The following is a 20,778-nucleotide window of genomic DNA, read 5'->3' on the forward strand; positions in this document are numbered from 1 at the left end:
AATTGTCTCTTATAAAACGAGCTGATTGTAAATTTATGCACCTTAGGTCTTTAAGATTCTAATATATCGCATTAATACCATTTGTTTTTTCTATCAACAATAACAGCGACAACTTATTATTAATTTAATATCATTAAATTACTAATTTATTTTAACGTATTCTTTAATTTTCTATTAAAATATGAGAGTAAAAATGTAAAGAATTAAACTAAATAAATTGAAACAAGGTATTTTAATTTGTAAACAAACTCCTAGTTTAGCTTTGAATCTGAAGGATTTAGTTATCGTTATTACTCGGAATCATATCAAAGGTTAATAGAGTTGTTTATGGACGGGCTTGAGCTGGTAACAGATCGGCTAGTATCGGAAATTTTACCCGTGGGCTTAAATATTCAAAAATTCACCCATATTTATGGGCATATTTTTTTCTCACTACCCCCCTATTTTTAAAGCAGGCGGAACCCGGGGGTAGGCAGGTATTCCTTATATAAAAATTAAAAATATAAATCATATTATAAAGTTAAGTTTTTATAACAATTAAGATACAATACATTGTTTAAAATACTCTAAATATATTTAAAGTCTCAAAATACTCAAATTATATGAATATTGAATATAGACGGTGGAGTCGGCTACTTGTTTGAACTTTGATAGTCGACTGCTAGAGTGCTTTGAAGGTTAAAAATATTAAATGTAGACGGTAGAATTAGAAACTTTAAAGTCTAAAAGAAGCAAACACGATGGCTAATACAAGAGTAACAAACTAAAGTTAGGTATGGGTCATGTAGTAGTACTAGTTTAATAATTAATAGAATTAATTATGTAATAAATAATATACTAAACTAAGCGGGCGAGCGGGTATACCCTCGGATATTTTTTTGGTGTCGCTAGCCCCCGTTTATCTTGGCGGGCGGGTATTACCTATCCAAACTTTAAATTTTTTTGAAAAACATTGTTCATCTCTGCCCGTTTTTCGAGCCGGTGGGTTGAGCCTGACGGGTAGCCCGCCCAAGAATAGATCTACAAGGGTATAAATTTTTTATTGCCTTTATTACCAAGTATTTTAAATTTCAAAAGGAAAATTAACCTAGAATAATTCAATATTTTTATAATTTTCCTACAATAATCCAACCTGTTGATTAACCATGAATAATCTTAAATTTAGGGATTATTTGCCTAGAGTAAACTTGGGTAACCCGATGACCTACTATAATAGGTAATTCACCAAAAAAGATACTAAAAAATTAATGAAAAATTGGAAAGAATTTCAAAATTTACATAAAAAATACTAAATAATAAAAAAAATCAGAATTTTTTTCAACATTTTATTTTAATTTATTTTTAAAAAAAAAAAATCAAACTTGCTATAGCAAGTCATTAGGTACCGGGTTTATTCTAGAAAAATACCTTCTAAAAGTTAGGATTATTCATGGTTAATCAATTGATGGAATTATTATAGAAAAATCATAAAAATATTGGATTATTTTAGATAATTTTTTCATTTTCAAAATTAATTTTTTAATTCGAAGTAAGAATATTTTCCTATGGGTAAGAAGGGTGGGTTAAAATTGAAATTCTATTATAAGGATGCAGGAAGATAAATTTTCAAATGCTAGATGACTCAATATTTCCTTTAATTTCTAATTTAATAAAATTAAATAAAAATCAAACTAAAAAATCGTCATAACATAATAAGATTATACCAATACTTTTTTTATGTTTTAACACTTACTTCCTCCATTCCATTATATATTAATGATCATAATAATATTTTTTCACACAATACATTACAATCAGTTACACGTAATTCAAAACGTAGCAAATATTAATAACAAAAGAAAAGCATATTAAAAAGCTAAGCTAGAGTATGGATTACTCAATGCTGAGTAGATTGCTACTATATAAAATTAATGGTAAAATATGAGGGTGTTTAGCAAATGGCTGATAGTTGATTATAGTGACTGATTTGATCAGCTGATTTTATTATCTGGTTTGACCAACGGATTTTGAATCTGCTGCTATAAACAGCTTGTTCAAAAACAGTTTATTCATATCAATAAGTTGTTTCAACCAGCTAATTCACCAAACACTAGCATTAGCTAATTTGACCACCCAACCCTCTATTTATATTAAAATAAGCTAAAATTACTCAATAAACTAATTTGTCAAACACCCCCTAACATTTTAATTTGTGCCATTATTTTTGATAATAGTCTCACTTTCCTTTTAATTTAATTCACAAACTTATTTTTTTGTCTCCATCTCAACAATTCATTTATATCACCCACTTATTTTTTTTATCTCTTTTTCCAAATCTAATTTTCCTATCATTAAATTCCATTCGTTTTACAACTTGTGAAAAATAATAAAGGCAGAGAGTATTAACTATGATGCTTGGAATAAATTAAGTCCTTTTGGAACTTTTCAATAGATTAAAGGAAAATAAAGTAAGAGAAAAACGCAATTGATTAATTGATAAATACTCCCTCCTATTCATCTTAAATGTCCCATTTACTTTATGCACTCTATCCAATGCACTTATTCAATTCGTAATATATTGAGTTATGTATAATTAAAAATTATAAAAAATTGATATTAATAATCTTTACATCAAAACGAATCAAATAAGATCCCAGATGACTATGTTTTAACTTATAGATTAATAATAAAATGTAATTTAAGAGTGATAAATGAATAGTGTCTCAAAAGTAAATGGGACACCTAAGGTGAATAGGAGGGAGCATAATATTAGATTATAGAAGTATTGTTTAGCATTGAGTTACCAGGAATCCCATTCCACACTGTATTTGCACATGATCACACACCACTTTTTTAGCCTTTCCTTTGTTGTGACTCTTTTCATTTTTCATACCCCACCATTATTCATATCATCTCATCTCATTCCCATCCATCATCTTTAACTAACCAACTGTTTATTTCTCTCTTTTATTTATTTTTCTTTTTTTTTTTCTCTTTCTCAATCATACTTTTGTTTTATTTATGAGGAGAGATTTGGTTACCTACCCTCCAAACATGTCACATGTATACCCTTCTTTCCATTGCTAGTAAGTTGCTTAAACTTTGATTACAATTGTAATTAGTACCTTTTTTTGTTATTATTCTTTGTATTAATTACTACTAAATGATACCAACTCTATATGCTTGAAAAAAAAAATCATACAATAACATAATTTTACTAATTTTAAGTTATTGAAAGAGAGTATTTTAACAGCCTATTTGGTAATCGGTACTAAATGGTAGAAATGGTAATAAAATGTTAGTGTAATTTTTGTAAGAATATCTCTTGATAAATTTAATAAGCATACCTATTATCCTTCAACAATCTCATTTTCTTCACAAAATTCATTCCAATACATTACCACTTAAAAATGTAGTATTAGGTGGTAATGAAAAATTGTGGACAAAAAAACTTTTTTATGATCAACATTTCATTACCATGGCAATGACATGATACTTATCATGAAAATTAATACTACAAATCATTTATATTGCCACCAATTACTACAATTAACCAAATGGGCCGCATTAGTCTTACAATAAAAATATATACCATTTCCACCTTGATTATGACATTATTTTTGTGTGATCATGATGTGCAAATTTTAAGTAACCGTAAGCGCACAGTGTACGTGTAATAATACTGCTACTACTATGAGCAATAGCTAACTTAATGCAAATAAAACTAATAATTAAAGCTAAGACAATGATTAATACGAAGATAGTAATAATATGACAAATCTAGGGTGTCGGGAATCACCTAATTCTAATACTCTCATAATTGTATGAATTTGATTCTTTGGCATAATTAAACCTGATCTAATTAATTTCAAGCTTCCGCTCTATTAATCAATATCGGTTTAAGACCTTACTAGTGTTAATCCTCAAACTTCCGTTTTATTGGCTAAACTAATAGGAATTTAACTTATATATCTTAATTAATCCTAATCTCAAACTTCCGTTTTATTGAAAAGATTAATAAAGATATTTAAACTAAGATTCATTAAGCATAGGTTTAATTATAAACTCAAATTTCAAACAACTAATCGATAAAATATCATTCCATGCTTCGAATTAGGGTTTATCCCTTAACCTAGAGAAGAAAACTCCTCACTAAACATAATAACTAACATGAAATTAACAATCAGCAACCCTAATTAAGATGATGAACATGATGAAAATAATAAATTAAAGACAATTTAATGAAAAATTAAAGGACAAAATAGAGAAACTTACAAATTGGAACATAAACAAACCATAGATTGCATAAATAATTGAAAGTTGCAATGAAAAACATAAAAAAACTAAGCTTAATAAACTAAAAATTGAAAACTAGAGCTTTAGGGCGTCTAGATCTTTCTATCAAATATTATGACCAAAAGAGTGAGCATGTATCAAATTTCACCTCAAAACTTTTGTATTTTAAACCCTTTTCAACTCTTTTGTCCATCTTCATTGTAAAACATCTTCAAACGACCAATAATCTCCTTAGTAAACTCTGTCATCATTAAAACCATAAGAATTATGCTTAAAACAATCAAAACCGCTCAAAATCAACATGAATAACCAAAATGGGTAAAGTAGCATAAATCTTCAAAATAAGCACGGAATTACTAACAATAACCATCATTAAGGAGTATAAAATGATATAAATAAGTGCAAATAATTGCACTTATCAGATCACAATTAATGTATAACGTACACCCCCAAGTTACCAAATATATGAATTTTGGTTATTGTTTTATTTGTCACTTGAGGTGACTCAAAAACATAAGATTATTGTTGTGAATAATAACCAAAAACAAATACGTTGCTTGAAAATTTCACTAACTCAATTAGTAAATTTTTGAAAGCTTTTCTCTAATTTGATGGATTGTCATGAAATAAGTTGCTTTAATATGAACCAAGCAAGCTCTAAACCACAAGTAAATCAGGACCATTGTGAATAGAGGTTGGATTGTCTTGCAATTTTGACTAAATTGCTTTGAAATCTAAAACCTAATATGAATCGGGTTAGTTCGAACATTAGCAGTTTTAGATGCTATAACAATGCTTCATAAAAAATATCTCCAGAAATTTGTAGAAAGAGAATTAAGTCTCAACAGATCAAGTGATGTAATATCATATATCAATCACAAGTTTCCTGTTGAGCGTTGCATTTATAACGGAAATTATGATAAAAAATTGCTTTGTAAATACCTTGTTCCATTTTTTATTGGATAAATTCAACTTATTTGTCCCATTTTTATTTTAAGACCTATATTTATAGGTGGTCACTTTTTTTTTAATATTAAAAATACCCAATATTACTCATGGGTCTACTATTTTAGGTGATCTCCTCATTTTCTTAATATTTATGCCCAAATTAAATGGAACAACTAAATTGAATTGAAGGGGTATATAATTTGACTACTTTCAAAATTCTTTATGAAATGTTTTTCAAGCACAAAAAGCTTATCATGTGTCCCATGAATTCGTGAATTAAACAGGATGTTTTTTATTTGAAATTCCAAGCAACAAGTCAATTATTATAAATCTCATGGTACCGTTTTAAAATCAATGTATAATATTTATACAAGAAAAGAAAGAAGATACAAACAAAGTGCAGAGTCGTTTGTCTACTTGGCTAGTTTATATATGGAACTTTCGCCCGTTTGGTTGATGGTAATGAAGTAATGGGAATGAAATGTTGTAATGGTAATAGTAATAAAGGAATGGATATAAGAATTGGTAATGAAGATTCTTTTGTTTGGTATGCATGACTAAAGAATGGTAATGGAAGATAATATTCCATTGATTGCATTTGGTTGTTAGTAATAAAAAATGGTAATGAGTCTTAGTTTTATTATTGTATATTTGTATCTAAAAACATTATTGTATCTAAATTATTCTATCTAATGATTCTTTTTTTAATAATTATATTTTTTTGGATAATTACATACATTACCTTTTTTTTCTTCATCATTTTTTTTCTTTAGCTCGAAACAACATTACCTTATTTTATTACCACAGTAATACTTCATTACCATTACCGCCTAATACCAGGTTGTTTGATGGTAATAAAAATGGCCCTTTTTGGTAATTTCATTACCATATTTTATTACCATCCATTACCATTGAAGGCATCCAAACAACCAAATTTTTCATTATTTAATTTTATTACCATTACCGCCCTCTAATACCGTGTACCAAACGGGCCGTTTAGGCTTTAATTGCCAGGGAATAGAGATTTTACAATAAGACTCGAAGTTCGGCATTTCATTGCTGTTATTTTATATGCATACGCTTACAATTATTTATGTTCTCAATGTGCTTATCATGTAGCATGGGGCAACCTGTTAGCTAGTACGTGCATCATCTTATGATAAATTTCTATTTCATTACCTTATGTGTAAGAGGGCAAAGAATAATTGATCCTTCCTGTAAATGGTAATAATCAAACCTCTATCATAAGAGTGGAAGATAAAATATATTCATATGAACTCTTGTTAGATTTATCTTGATGTAAAGTTTTTTAGTATATAATTCTAATAATTTTTTATGATGCGTCTTAGAGATATTAAAGCTTAAAATTTACTAAAAAAATGCATACAAAAAGTAAAGTGGACAAACAAAAATAACGGAAAAAATATTATTTACCCTACTATATTCAAATAACATACCAAAACTCCAATTAATATAGTCCATCCTATTTATCTTAAGTGTCTCATTTACTTTATTCACTCTATCTAATGTACTTATTTAATTTTCTTAATAATTCTAATTATGCATAATTAAAAATTATAAAAAGTTGATATCAATAAACTTTACATTAAAACGAATCAAATAAGATCCCATATGATTATGTTTTAACTTATAGATTAATAATAAAATACACTTTAAAAGTAATAGATGAATAGTATCCTAAAAGTAAATGGGACAGTTAAAGTGAATAAGAGGGAGTATCGAGCATCTTGAATGTTAAAAAATGATAGAAGTACAAGAGCAATAAGTTGTAGTGTGGAGTATGATTTAGTATTTTATAATGATGACTCAGGTATAAAGTTAGGTAGCGAAAGACCGGCCATTGTTGGCGTTAGAGTTGTTAGTTTAGTTTTCTGATCAGGCTAAGTATTTCGAGTTGATTTACAAATTAATTTTATATTCGTATTAACTTATACATAAATTTAAATTTTATTTTAAAGTCGATTTAAAATACAAATTTAATTACAAAGTCAAATAAATATCAAATTGACGGATTTATTATCAACACCATTGGTGGAAAGTGATTAATTAGATCAATTAATAATTAAATAAGATTTTTGATGCATGTGGGCAGATCAGAAATCAGATATAAGTTGAAACCCATAAAAAGGGTTTGGTAACATAGGCATTACTCATTAGGCAGGTTTTCATCAGGATTGGCTGGACCATTTCTGTCTATTCCTTTCAGGAACTTTCATTTCTTTTTATTGGAAGTTTACTTATATTTAATTAATTTTGATTAATTATGTAATAATTATTTATCAACAATAAGAACAATGCGATGATTAAGCTCTAGACAGAGGCACTTAACTTGGTCCTTTCATTCTTAATCATCACGTTTGATTTCAAATGTTGTAATTTATTTTATTGTCTATGTTTCTTTGATTTTGTTATTATTTACAAAATTAATTTTTAATTTGCTGCAAATTTTTTTTAAAAAAAGTAAATGAAAGAATAGTTTTTTAAAAGGACAATTTAAAATAATAAATTTAGCAAAATCAAAGGAATAAAGGGCTATTAACTATAGTGTACATGTATGAATAAAATTTTTTTTTTTTTGAAAAATAAATTGTTATGGTAACATTTAAATTTATTTAATTAATTAATTAATTATTATTGTGATATTACCTTAATAACCCTTGACTTTTTGTTGACCTTGACTCTTAGTCAGAGGGCTATTACAACTTTTCATTTACCGTGCTTAACCAACATTAAGTAACTTCCTAAAACCCTAAAGTAACTACTCATTCGTCACAGTAACTAACCATGTCCTCCCCTCAATTGCCATGATATCCATAAAGTCCAATCTATTCTCTGCAATAACCGCTTCTTTATCCTTATAAATAGAAGTTGTCATCCCCATTTACAAAAATATACCATATCAAAACTCTGCAAAATCCCTACTCATCACCATCTTCATCAACCTACCTAAATACAAACAACCACTATCCTGATATCTATATTATTATATTCAATTTATTATCTTTTATTCATCGATCTCTGATTTTCGATCTGACTTGAGCGTCGGAGGGGTATTCCGGGAGATCACCTCCCGGGCAAGGCTAACGTGTTGTGTTGCAGGACTTCAGGTCACTTCCACGGAAGGACTACATCTCACTTCCATCTCGTTGATCGTTAATTTTGATAACACTTCCACTTCAGATATTTCAAGCGTCTCTTACACTTCCTCGTTTTATTAATGAAAAATAAATTATGAAAATACCAAATTCAATTTAGTTGTTTAGCTACTAGAAAATACCATAAGGCATGAAAATTTATAAATTAAAAAGGTAAAATTATTACTCTATGGGATTCTTTTTTCAAACTTATTTTAGCTTTTTTAATTAGATTGAAAACAGATTAAGATGTATACAAATTAGTTAATTATTATAATTTACTAAGGATTTTGATTTTTTATTACAAGATAGGTAAGAATGGAGTTAATGAGAATTGAACTCTAATCTCACTTGGGGAATATGATTTTTATTATCCCTGAGACAAGACCTGATTCTCAAGAATTTTAATTTATTGATTATTTTTTTTGGTATAAGAATTAGACCAACTTATTGTTATTGCACATGCAAAATAAATGGTGATTATTATAATTTGGAAATTGGGTCAGTTCCAGCTTTGGTCTTGTCAAATTCAAAGCAATTCGATGGACTAAGAATTTTTAAACAAACTTTCTGAAACATTAATTTTTATTCAAAAAAATTATATGATAGCTTTTTTCAGGGAAGATATTTTTTTAATTAAAATAGACTAATACATGCTAAAATATTAAAATAAATGTTGAATCGAAATTTTAAATATGACTAGAAGTGTAGTGAGTCTCGGGTTTGATCCAATATTTTAGTCGGGTCATGGTCGAGATTTCGAGATTATGAATCATAATTCACTAATTTCCGATCGGATTCTTGGTCAATTTCGTGTCGTACTTAAATTTAGCACTTTTATTTTCTTATCGTTATACTTAAAACTTGAAGTTTAGTTTAGTTTAGCTGAAAAAACATGCTAAAATATCATAATAAATAGAAAAATTTACTATAAATGATACAACTTTTCCTTGATTTCCTATAATAATACCAAGTTTTAAGTAACCATAAATTATACCTACTTTAGAGGGGTGTTTAACTAGAATAATATCAACTTTTGTTTATAATAGGTTATTTGACAAAAAACAAAGGTATACCAACTTTCAAGTAACCATGAATAATGTTCACTTAAAGGGTCGTTTACCTAGGATAATATCAACTTTTGTTTATAGTATGTTAATAAAACAAAGGTAAATTAAGGATTAAACAAACGTTGGTATTATTCTAGGAAAACACCCCAAAAAGTTGGTATTATTCATAATTAATCAAAGTTAGCATTTAGTGAAAATTTGTATCATTCAGGTTATTTTTCCTAACACATATTAATAATAATATTAAAAAATGACAAATATGATTTTCTAAAAGCATTGACAAATACATAGAGTAATTTTACTAGATGATTGGTGATTACATGGCACATATAGTGTCATTAATTGATAATTCCGTTGGTAAAACTATGTAAAGTATTTGTATAAGATTGTTACGATACTTATATATACCAAAAATAAAACTTGATGTATTTCATTGTTTTATAAAAATCACTTAATTAGTAAACAAGAAATTTTATTGAAGGAAGGACTTGTTTATAATCATTACATGTTTTTTAATTTTCTTAACATAATAGTAAGTAAATATTGTAGTTCAATAAAAATATTATCGTAATTATATATAGTTAAACTTGCAAATTTGTTGAAAATTTTGACAAATCTAAACCTATTTTTTTACCATATATTATATTAATTTAAGAAAAGGAATTTGGTAAATTGATTAATTTTAAAGGAGTTTAAATTTTTAAATAGTATTGTGGATATAAAATCAAATCATCCATATTCCTATGGTTTAAACTTGCTTAATTAAATAAGTATATGTAGGTAAATTATTTAAAAAAGAAAAAAAAAAGAAGTCAAAGTTGGAAAAGAATTAAATAATTACACATAGACATGAATAGTTATACTCCTAGTTTGAATCAAGTGATATGATAAAGATAACACAAAATGGTTATTAATATTAGCATACCATTTAAGCTAAGTTTAAACCATTCATGATCAAAAGTGAAACCATGTAAAGAAAGGCATAGAAAAAAAAAAAAAAAAAAAAAAAAAAAAAAGCTTTTAGTTTTGTATTTCCATCAAACTTCAAAGCATATACTTTATAACCTCTTCCACCCAATTTGCACAAATATTTAATAGAATTAGATTTTATTTATTATGTTTTTATGAATGAAAAGGGCACTTTCAAGTGTTTTCCCTGGCTCTCCTTTTCCTTTTTCAACAAGGAATAAGTATTTCCCACTAATTTGTTCTTTGTTGAGTCAGCCCAATCAATTACTCCATAACTACATGTGGATAAATATCTAATTCACCACTTTCTCTCTATTTTGAAATATATCCCATTTGATAATTATTCAATATTCAATAAGTATAACCAATTTGATTTTGATCCGACATAACATAATTCATTTACAGTGTGGATACATAATCTGATTTTAACCTAACCCAAAACGTATGACTTAAAACCGATCAGATCATTCATGGAAACACCTTTATTTCTCCCTCTCCCTCTTTATTTTGGAACTACTACTAAAAGTTGTCACTTGGATCATCAGGTTGGAATTAGATAATATATTTTGCGAATTTATTTTAAATTTATCTGATCTCATGAAAGATAGACTATAAATGAAAAATAGCACTAAATTTTTTTATTTTTATTTTCGGATTAAATGAAATGAGGTTCGAATCGATTGCCAACCTTATACTATAACTTAGGGATTTAACTTGTTATAAGGAGAATATGCTATGAATGTTTTTAATTAACGCTTTTTCCAAAAGATTTAGTTTTTAAATTTGATATTTACTTTAAATATAATAGAAAATACTTTTTAAAATAGGTAAATATAATAATATTTTAGAGAATAATATAATAATTATCACATTTATTGTCCAAACCTATTATCTAGTGCAAAATTAGTAAAATGGTTTAGTTAATTTATGTGAATGCTTCTTTTTTTTATTTTTATTTTTATTTTTTTTAAGATTTGGGATAATACAAGAGATCAATTACTACCCATTTTTGAAATTTTAATTTGTATTCCGCTTCTTTTTGTTTGTCCACTTTACCTTTTGCATGTATTTTTTAGCAAATTTTAAGCTTTAATATCTCTAAGTACACGTCATAAAAAATTATAACAATTATATATTTAAAAACTTTACATCAAAACGAATATAACAAGATCTCACATGAATATATTTTATTTTCAGTATATACTTTAAAAATCAAATAATTTTTCTCTCTTAAAGTAGACAAACTTAATAGTGAACAAATAAAATAAAACTGTGGGAGTAACAATAAATTTTGTATTTGTCAGATATAATTCTAAATGGAATAACCATGTATTAGCTATATGCAGGGATAGTTCATTAAAATTGACATTAAGTAGTATAACTTATTAATTAATAAGTACAAATCCATCCACCCTACATTAATGTGAACAACAAAGTTGGTGAGTGGTAAAATAATAACACGCGAGCTAAAGAACAAAAGTAAACCAATAATAATAATAATAATAATAATAATAATAATAATAATGGTTTTAGATACCAAAATATCGACCAATTTCTTTTACCATATTCAAATATACAAATTGAGTATTTTAAATATGAAAATAAATGTTATATTTAATTTAATTGGGGTCATTTAACTCATTTTCTAATTTTTGTTATAATGAAACTATTTTAATATGAATTTGTGAAATATTTACTGATTTTGTGAGAAAAAATTCCAAAATAAAAAGCTTATTTTTACATAATTTTTATAGTTAGATGTTTATCTCATATATAAAACGTGCCTAACAAAAAGTCCATCTCACATAACAATTTATATTAGTAAAATACATATTGAATACAAATCTATCAATTAAATGGTAATTTGAATGTATCATTGGAAAAGATACATTACAATAAACATATTTAGAATTTTTATACATAACTTATAAATGAGATTTAATATTAATTAATGATTCTATGAACATTACAAATTGGTAATACTCAAACATAACATGTAATTTGTGGATAAGATAAAACATCCCATAGGATAAAGATATTTATCTATAATAGATTTTCTTCATTTCCCATTGTGAATTTTTGATTGGACAAAAGATAAAATCAAAAGTTGTGGGACCCCCAAAATTAATACAATTTGGTAGGGGAGTTAGTGAAAGCATTTATACCAATACCTATAATAAAAGTAGTACAACCCCTATTGTGTATCATCAATTCTATGAACCCAATAGGCCAATGTACCTAGAAAATATGGGTACGTACCCACTTTTTCCTTGACATTTACTACAATTACCTTGTCCTTCACCATTCATATTAGTAGTACCTTTCCATTGAAACCCTAAATCATAACACATACAAGTTCCACCAACTTTATTTATTGGTTGATTAAATAATTCAAATGATCCCAAGCCCGAATTCAGACTTGAACCTAGATTCATAACTCCCGACTCTGCACTACTAGCCGTAGAGTTTCGAGCCTCACCTTGAAACTTTGATAACCCAATTGACAGCTCCAAATCGATATCATGATCTTCTTTACTAATCTGAACCCGACTCAAAATTCGACCTATTTGCCCATCATCTGTAGTGGTCCCACTATTGCAAGAATCACTTTTTACTTTATTTGAATACATATCTGAATAGCTTTTCTTAAATTCAATTGTTTGAGGAACAGTTGCATATTGAGTAATAACCGGTAAATTAAACTCTAAATTTTCCGGTGGTTTTTTACCGGTTGCTCCAATGGGGGAGTTAACAGTGGTGGAATTTAACGCCCGGTGGGTTTGTGGGTCCAACCCTCTACTAATAAGCTTACGCTTAATATGAGTATTCCAGTAATTTTTAATCTCGTTATCTGTTCTTCCCGGTAATCTTCCGGCAATTAGGGACCATCTGTATTAATAAAATTGAAAAAAAATATATTTTTAGAAACTTGATCAAAATCCATATAAAAAAAATATTTCCAAAAATAGAATTCATTAAGAAAAATTACTTGTTGCCAAGCAAACTATGAAGTTTGATAATAAGTTCATCCTCTTCCTCAGTAAAATTACCACGCTTAAGATCTGGTCGAAGGTAATTAATCCATCTCAACCTACAACTTTTACCACACCGAAGCAAACCTATAAAAAAAACATATTTATATCAATATTTACAATTATTAAATTAAAAATTAATGCTAAAAATACTCAAAATCATATTTAATCTTTTTTACAATTAAACCACAAAAAAATTTATCATATATAATCGAAAAAAAAAATGTACAAGGCCATTTTTAAAAGGGCAAGTTGTAAGTGGTGATATTAATGTTGTCAATGGAGTTACACGGGGGTAGTTTTAAGTCCGTGCTTAAGTAAAGCACCGACCGCCTAGATCCTTAAAAAATTAAGGATTTTATATATTAACAAACTCTTTATAGTTAATCAGTCAAGCGAAACTTAGTTGGTAATGTGCTCTTCCTATGATATTGTTGGTTGGACGTTTAAGGCTTACCAATGTTAATCTTTTGCAAAAAATTTGGTCCCTATTTTACTCTTGTGAAAAAGAGCGTTAATTTACTAGAAACTACTCTTATGACAGACGTCTCGGTGAAACGATTTCAAAACAAGAAGCTCATATATTAATAATTAGTTGTATTAATAAGTAGGGCCATATACTCTTTGCTCCATCCTAGAGTTAAGATAGTTAGTGACCCTTTAGATGCGGGTTTGACTCCGAAGAAGAATTAATAAAACGAATAATGAACAATAAACAATGAACAATACCGGCAGCTTTAGGAAGGGAGCGCCAGCAACCTTCACCATGGAGGCGAATATAATCAATGAGACGTTGATCTTCTTCTTTAGTCCAAGCACCTTTGTTAGTATGAGCTTTTTCACAACAAGGTGAGCGTCCCATAATTTGTAGGACTTGACTTTAAATTTAAAGGGTGTTCCTTAATTTTGTTTGTATGTAAGTAAGAGAAAGAAAGTTGGGTAGGATAGGAAGAAGAAAGGGAAAGAGAGAAACGGGATTTATATATGAGTGGAGAGGATTGAGAGTAGAGTAAGAAATGGAGATGATTGGAATTTGGAAGGTAAGCCAATAGACTCGATCTATATTAGAGATACACATTTGACCATCTTTAGAAAGATTTATTTTTAGATAAAAAGATTAATTATGAGAGTAAAAATATAAATTAGGAAAGGGATTTGGTACATGGTAGGTAGCTCTACCTTTATGTGGGCCATAGCCAAGTGGGGGACTTCTAACACTTGGTTGGATCTATAAATATAATTTTATTATCTCATATTTCAAATAGAAATTATTTATATTTGACTGATTTGGTTGATATTTATAATTTTAAAGTAATTATTTATCTTTAAAAAATGAGATTTCTGCACACGAAAACAACTAAGTGAAGTTGAAATTTGAGTATTTTCATATTGTTTTCAAATTATTATTTTCCCCTTATTTTTACGGCTTAATCACTCCTATCGTATTATTTCGTATGATTTTTCTTTATTTAAATTAAAGTCTAACTAAATAATATATTTAATTAGAATAAGAATTAGTAATTTTTTTTCCAGGAGTGAGGTATACTAAACATGCAAAATGCCATGTGGCGTGAAGGTTAGTCCCACAAGTTAAGGGGCACGTGGTATTATGTTTTAAGTCATCTATCCAACTTCCTTCTGGTTCTCTAACACTTTATTTTATTTGGTTTAGATAATCAATCATGGGAACATAACTACATTTAGAATGCATTTTGATCTCAAACTATGTGATTTTTTTAGTTAAAGAAACATACATTTAGGAAATGCAATGATGGGAGATGAGACAATAAGATGGTAACTATTTAATTTTACTTTAATTAACGTCTTGTTATGGTAATCATTCATATATTAATAGAAAATTATTAATTTTAATGAAAAATTATCAAAAATAATCCGATTTTTTATGATTTTTCTATAATAATTCTACCTATTGATTAACCATGAATAATCCGAACTTTAGGAAGTATTTGCTTAAAGTATACCTAGTAATCCATTGACCTGCTATAGTAGGTAATTCACCAAAAAAAATAAATTGAAAATTAATGTAAAATTAGAGAAAAATTCTGAAAATTTAGAAAAAAGAAATTGAATAATAAAAAAATTCAGAAATTTTTTTAATATTTTTTAAATATTTTTTTCGACATATTAATTTAATTTATCTTTTTTTAAAAAAATAAAACTTGCTATAGCATGTCAACGGTTTACCTAAATTTACTCTAGGCAATACTCCGTAAAATTGGAATTATTCATAGTTAATCAATAGGTAGGATTATTGTAAGAAAAACATAAAAAAGTTAGATTATTCTAAGAAATTTTTCCTAATTTTAATTGAATTAAGTTAGATGAGGCTTATATAATATGATTAAAATTAATTGCTTACATTTTTCCACAATATTGTACAAATAACAAAATAATTATTGTTAGTATTGACATAAGGGAGAAAGCTAACAAATACAAAACTCAAAGAAATTAAAATGTTGAAAGTACAATTAAAGTGCATTTCTAAATTGATTTGTAGCAGACTCAAATTGATTCTTGATCATATCACTAGTCCTTCTTAGGGTGCCTTTGTGGAGGAGCACAACATTATGCATAATATTTTATCGTGCCAGGATATTCTGAAGCAATATGGTCGGAAACATTGTCCTCTCAGTAGTTTGTTGAAGATTGATTTGAGGAAGGCGTATGATACTTTGAAGTGGGATTTTATTAAAGATATGTTGATCTCTCTAAATTTTCCTTCTCATTTCATTAAAATTGTTATGATTTGCATTTGCACAACTCAATTCTCTTTGATTCTAAATGGAAGCCCCATGCCTTTATTTAAATCTAAGAGAGGAATTAGACAAGGAGATCCAATGTCTCCTTTGATTTTTGTGATTTGTATGGAGTATCTATCAAAATTACTTAAGGTTGTTGGGGATCATGTGAATTTCAGATTCCATCCAAGGTGCAATAGACTCAAATTGAACCATTTGTGCTTTGCGGATGATTTAATGATATTTTGTCGGGGTGACTTGGCTTCTATTAGAATTCTTCTAGCTCAATTGGAGATTTTTTGTGGAGTCCTCTGGATTGGTTGCCAACTCTTCAAAATCTCATGTGTATCTTGCAGGTATCCCTACTTTTTTGAAACAGTATATTGTGGATTCTTGTAAAATTCCTTAGGGTTCTATGCCTTTTCGTTATTTGGGGGTTCCGTTATCATCCAACCCTCTTTTTGCAGTTGAGTGTGAATGTCTTGCTGTAAAAATGACTTCTAAGATTAGATCTTGGCAAGTCAAGAATCTCTCTTATGCAGTTAGGCTACAACTTGTTTCTGCTGTTTTGATGAATATTATAAACTTTTGGCGTCAAATCTTTGTGTTGCTTAAGAAGGTTCTAAAGCAGGTAAATGCAATCTGTAGAGCATATCTCTGGCATGGTAAAGTTGATTCTGATGTTCCTGAAAGTTTGGAAACTGGATATTGTGGGTAAACTTGTGTGGCATATATTTTTTTGAGTGATTCCATGTGGGTCAGATGGGTGCATGGTGTTTATACAAAGGGTGGCAATTGGAGGGTTTTCCATGCCCCAATAACTTCAAGCTGGGCTTTTAAGAAGATATGCAAGGTTAAAGATAGGCTTGGTCAATGGGTGCATAATGGAACTTACTCCATCAAAGATGTCTATCATGAGCTTTTAGGGGCTAGGCAGCCAGTGGACTGGGTGAGTTTTGTATGGAATAGAAGTTCTATTCCTAAAGCTAGATTTATATTACGGCTAGCTATGAACGAGAGATTGAAGTCTAGGGACAAATTGTTTGCATTAGGGATCATCTCTATTGACGTTTGTCCTTTATGTGGTTTGGAAACAAAATCTAATACTCATCTTTTCTTCGCTTGTGTCTATAGCCTTCAATGTCTTAGAGACATTTTGAAATGGTTGGGTATTACGATTATTAATGACTCCTTTGTTGATCTTGCATCCTCGGAAGTGGAAGTGTGCTATAACTAAGAGGAAGATTGCTACTATCGCACTATGCAGTCTTATGTATGAGATTTGGTGTGCTCTGAATGATGTTGTTTGGAATTTCAAAGTTCCTATGGGAAATATGGTTTCTCGACAGGTGAAACTTGCATTTAAGAGTAGAGTTTTGAATATTCCAATCAAAGGTGTTAATATACAACACCCTTGGATTAGGAATCTTTTTTATTTTGAGTAAATAGCTTATATTGTATACTTATTTACTTTTGTCTTTTTTTTAGGAGTTCTGTTTCGCCTTATGCATATGACGAGTGAAAGTTTGGAAACCCTTTCTAAAAGGTGTGCCTTTCTTTCATGCTGATTCAATTAGGGAGATGGTTCTCTTGTTATTGGTACTTTTTGTACTGTTTTGTTTCTGGATTAATGAAATTTTTTTCTTTGTCCAAAAAAACAGTATTAATTTTTTTAATTAAAAGTTAGGCTAACAATAAAAAGGAAAGACTAGGTAAGAATTGAACTAAGAATTTTACTTGCGAAAGTGGTATTTTCATTCAACTGAAACAAGCCTCGATTCTCATTAATTAAAATTTTAAAAACCGTACAGATTAAAGTAACTTATTAAATTACAGTGTAAATTGGTCTGATATGATTTTAAGCCAACCATTATCTTGTAAGTCAAATGTGAGTTTTGAAATTTTCTTCTTAGAATTGAGTTTTATCTCAGTTAGCAAGTTCCACTTATTTTACATAAAAGTCATAAGTTCGATTCTGATCACTTAGTCCCCTCTCAATTCCTCAGCCTACCATGTAATAAAAAAAACATTTTATGCTTCACATGTGTATTCCATGGCTTGCACACTAGAAGAAGACGATGAGTGTGCAATAGCTCATGAGAGTTTGAGGTGTGGATCAATACATGAAGTGATCAATGTCGTGCATGTAAGGTGCCTTGAGCAACATAAAAGGTTCCTTGAACAAGGCAACTAAATACACAATAAGAGCCTTAATTCATGCTTGGAACGAGGTAAGAGGAAGGAAGAAAGGTGACTTAAACAACGCACAACACGTGAAGTAGGCAGTAAATACTGATGGAGTGGTGCTCGTTCTAGCACGTGCTAGTTCGAGCACCCTAATGCATGGACAAATGCGACAAGTCTGCTTTGGTCGATACTTGGGGGGTAAGTTGTGTATTTGTCCTAAAGATTTATTCCTTCAATTTAGGGGCCTAGACATGGTACTAATCAACACTGGAAATGGTATGCGAATACTACCACTATCTCATTAATCATCTTTGTGTTTTCGTGTGTGTGTTTTTTTTTTGCTCCTTAATTAGTATATGTTATTTTCTTTGTATAATTCCCTTCTTGTTCTTTATTAAAAAGAGATCCTTAACGTTTCATTTCATAAAGGTGTCTTATAATAATAACTAACAATAGAAGTATTGATATGTTTGATGTTATTAAGAGGTGAGATAAAAAATTGTTTGATTTTCATTTAACTCTTTTCTTGCTCGGTCAAGCCTATAATATAAAAATTAATATAATAATATTGTTATTCATGAATGATGATCATGAATCGGGTAACTAGATGGTTGTAAAGTCAAAAAGGTATAGCTAAAAATCCACAAAGTAACCGCAATTTAAATTTCGAGAAATGTGCACAGAAATATGAAGCATTCTATCTAATATCAAGCGGTTTTTGATAAACACCGCCGTTTCATTAATCATGATTCATGTGAAGGTAAGGATAATTTTCTTCTATCACTTTCAAATTGCCCTCATTAAACGCATTGAAGATAAATACTTGCAAAATATTTTTATTATTTTATGATTATTAACACTATTTATTATTTAAGTTTAATTTTATATTTTACGGGGCTAATGGTAGGAAAAACATAAGCGAGTAGAATTTTATTTGAATTGTCTAGTCACATATTTTTATAATGTTAAACTTTTATAATTTTTAGATTTGCACAATTTAATATATAAATAATCAAAATATAATACTGTATTGTGTAAAAATCAAATATAACAAGTATAATAAAACAGAGAAAGTATATATGTCGATATAAATTAGTTAGCCTTGGAGAAGTGTAAAAAGTTGTTATTTTTTAATTTTTTATATAATAGCTTTTGATGTTAATGAAGAATATATTAAATTGTGTAAATGATGTTAAAAGAAAGTTTAAATGTATAAATGAGATAAAATAAAAGTGATTTAGATTCTTTTCAAAATAATATAAGATAAAATAAATAAAACGACAGAAAGTAAAAGATAACGCAAATTACAAGTGGCTGAGGGAGTGATGCAATATCAAAACAACAAACTTGTTGCAAAATTAGTACCCTTTTTATCCCTTTTAGAATGCATCCAATATTATTTGGATGAATTTTAAGTGGAAAAAAAATTTGATTAGAGAATAAGAAAAAAAAATATTGGAAATAAGTAATTAAAACGAAGAGAGATAATAAGTTTGTCAATGATATTAAAAGAAGAGAGTGAGATTATAGTAAATTGAAAGATACGAAAGAGAGTGTTTAAAACAGATCCGATGACCCAAAATTACCTGACTTTGTAATCGAAATCGATTTGACATGATTTTAAAAATAAGTATAATTATGTAAAAACAATATAGACACAAAACTTGATTTCAAATCAACAAAAAACACTTAACTCGCAATTAATCCAATGATTCGAATAAACACCTCTACGCAAGATAATTATGAGGTAGCTATTGACTATTTCGATAGTAGTTAGATGTGGGTAATTTTAATTTATGTGAAATTAATAATAATAGTATATATTTTATATTTTTATGCAATTGAATACATTATTTTGACTACCAATGGTCCAATGCATTTAGTTCTATATAATTATACATTATTAAAAGTTATTTTTGACAAGATGGATTGATATGAATAAAATATGGTTCTTAGTTTGTTCTGTCCATAGAAAGTTAAAGCTAGTAAAATAACTGAATGTTTCCTTCAAACAATAGGCATAGCAGCAAACCAGCAACCATCAAGACGTTAGTATATATAAATACACATTATATTATAACATATTATAATAATATAATTAAAATTTTATACTCAACACGAATTTAACAAAGATTATTAATAATTATTTTTCAATTTCTTATAGGAAAGATTATTTAAAATAATCCAACTTTTTCATAATTTTCCTATATTAATCTCATTTATTAATTAACCATAAATAATCTCAACTTTAGAAGGTACTTGCCTAGACTAAATTTGGGCAAAATTGATAACCTGCTATTATAGGTAATTCACCAAAACGGTAAAATACAAATTAATTTAAAATTAGAGAAATTTTTTGGAATATTTACATAAAATATTCTAA

The 20,778-nt window shown here is 28.1% G+C and overlaps 2 protein-coding genes across 2 annotated transcripts; one reads left to right on the plus strand and one right to left on the minus strand.

Annotated features, from left to right (window-relative positions):
• Positions 1-12,207: 12,207 nt before the first annotated feature.
• Positions 12,208-14,548, minus strand: LOC130811008 (transcription factor MYB8-like). The gene is made up of 3 exons (XM_057677133.1): positions 14,179-14,548; positions 13,407-13,536; positions 12,208-13,306 (listed from the first exon to the last, which is right to left on the minus strand). The coding sequence occupies exons 1-3, from the start codon at positions 14,309-14,311 to the stop codon at positions 12,631-12,633; spliced, it is 939 nt and encodes a 312-aa protein (XP_057533116.1). The 5' UTR covers positions 14,312-14,548; the 3' UTR covers positions 12,208-12,630.
• On the plus strand, positions 14,466-17,776 carry LOC130810663 (uncharacterized). Its single transcript, XM_057676805.1, has 7 exons — positions 14,466-14,489; positions 16,011-16,376; positions 16,481-16,564; positions 16,618-16,922; positions 16,971-17,334; positions 17,426-17,603; positions 17,697-17,776. Exons 1-7 carry the CDS (start codon positions 14,466-14,468, stop codon positions 17,774-17,776), a joined length of 1,401 nt encoding a protein of 466 aa, XP_057532788.1.
• The last annotated feature ends 3,002 nt before the right edge of the window (positions 17,777-20,778 follow it).

The sequence above is a fragment of the Amaranthus tricolor genome, chromosome 4 (assembly GCF_026212465.1).
Source record: "Amaranthus tricolor cultivar Red isolate AtriRed21 chromosome 4, ASM2621246v1, whole genome shotgun sequence".
Lineage (NCBI taxonomy): Eukaryota > Viridiplantae > Streptophyta > Magnoliopsida > Caryophyllales > Amaranthaceae > Amaranthus > Amaranthus tricolor.

What these genes read in the sequence shown, in the direction of transcription:
- LOC130810663 (XM_057676805.1), top strand. Translation starts at nt 14,466, where the DNA reads ATGGAGATGATTGGAATTTGGAAG. An exon ending in AGATGATTGGAATTTGGAAG is followed by an intron (nt 14,490 to 16,010) that starts GTAAGCCAATAG and finishes AGTCCTTCTTAG; the next exon opens with GGTGCCTTTGTGGAGGAGCA. An exon ending in CTCATCTTTTCTTCGCTTGT is followed by an intron (nt 17,335 to 17,425) that starts GTCTATAGCCTT and finishes CATCCTCGGAAG; the next exon opens with TGGAAGTGTGCTATAACTAA.
- LOC130811008 (XM_057677133.1), bottom strand. Translation starts at nt 14,311, where the DNA reads ATGGGACGCTCACCTTGTTGTGAAAAAGCTCATACTAACAAAGGTGCT. An exon ending in CTCCCTTCCTAAAGCTGCCG is followed by an intron (nt 13,537 to 14,178) that starts GTATTGTTCATT and finishes TTTTTTTTATAG; the next exon opens with GTTTGCTTCGGTGTGGTAAA. An exon ending in CATAGTTTGCTTGGCAACAA is followed by an intron (nt 13,307 to 13,406) that starts GTAATTTTTCTT and finishes TTATTAATACAG; the next exon opens with ATGGTCCCTAATTGCCGGAA.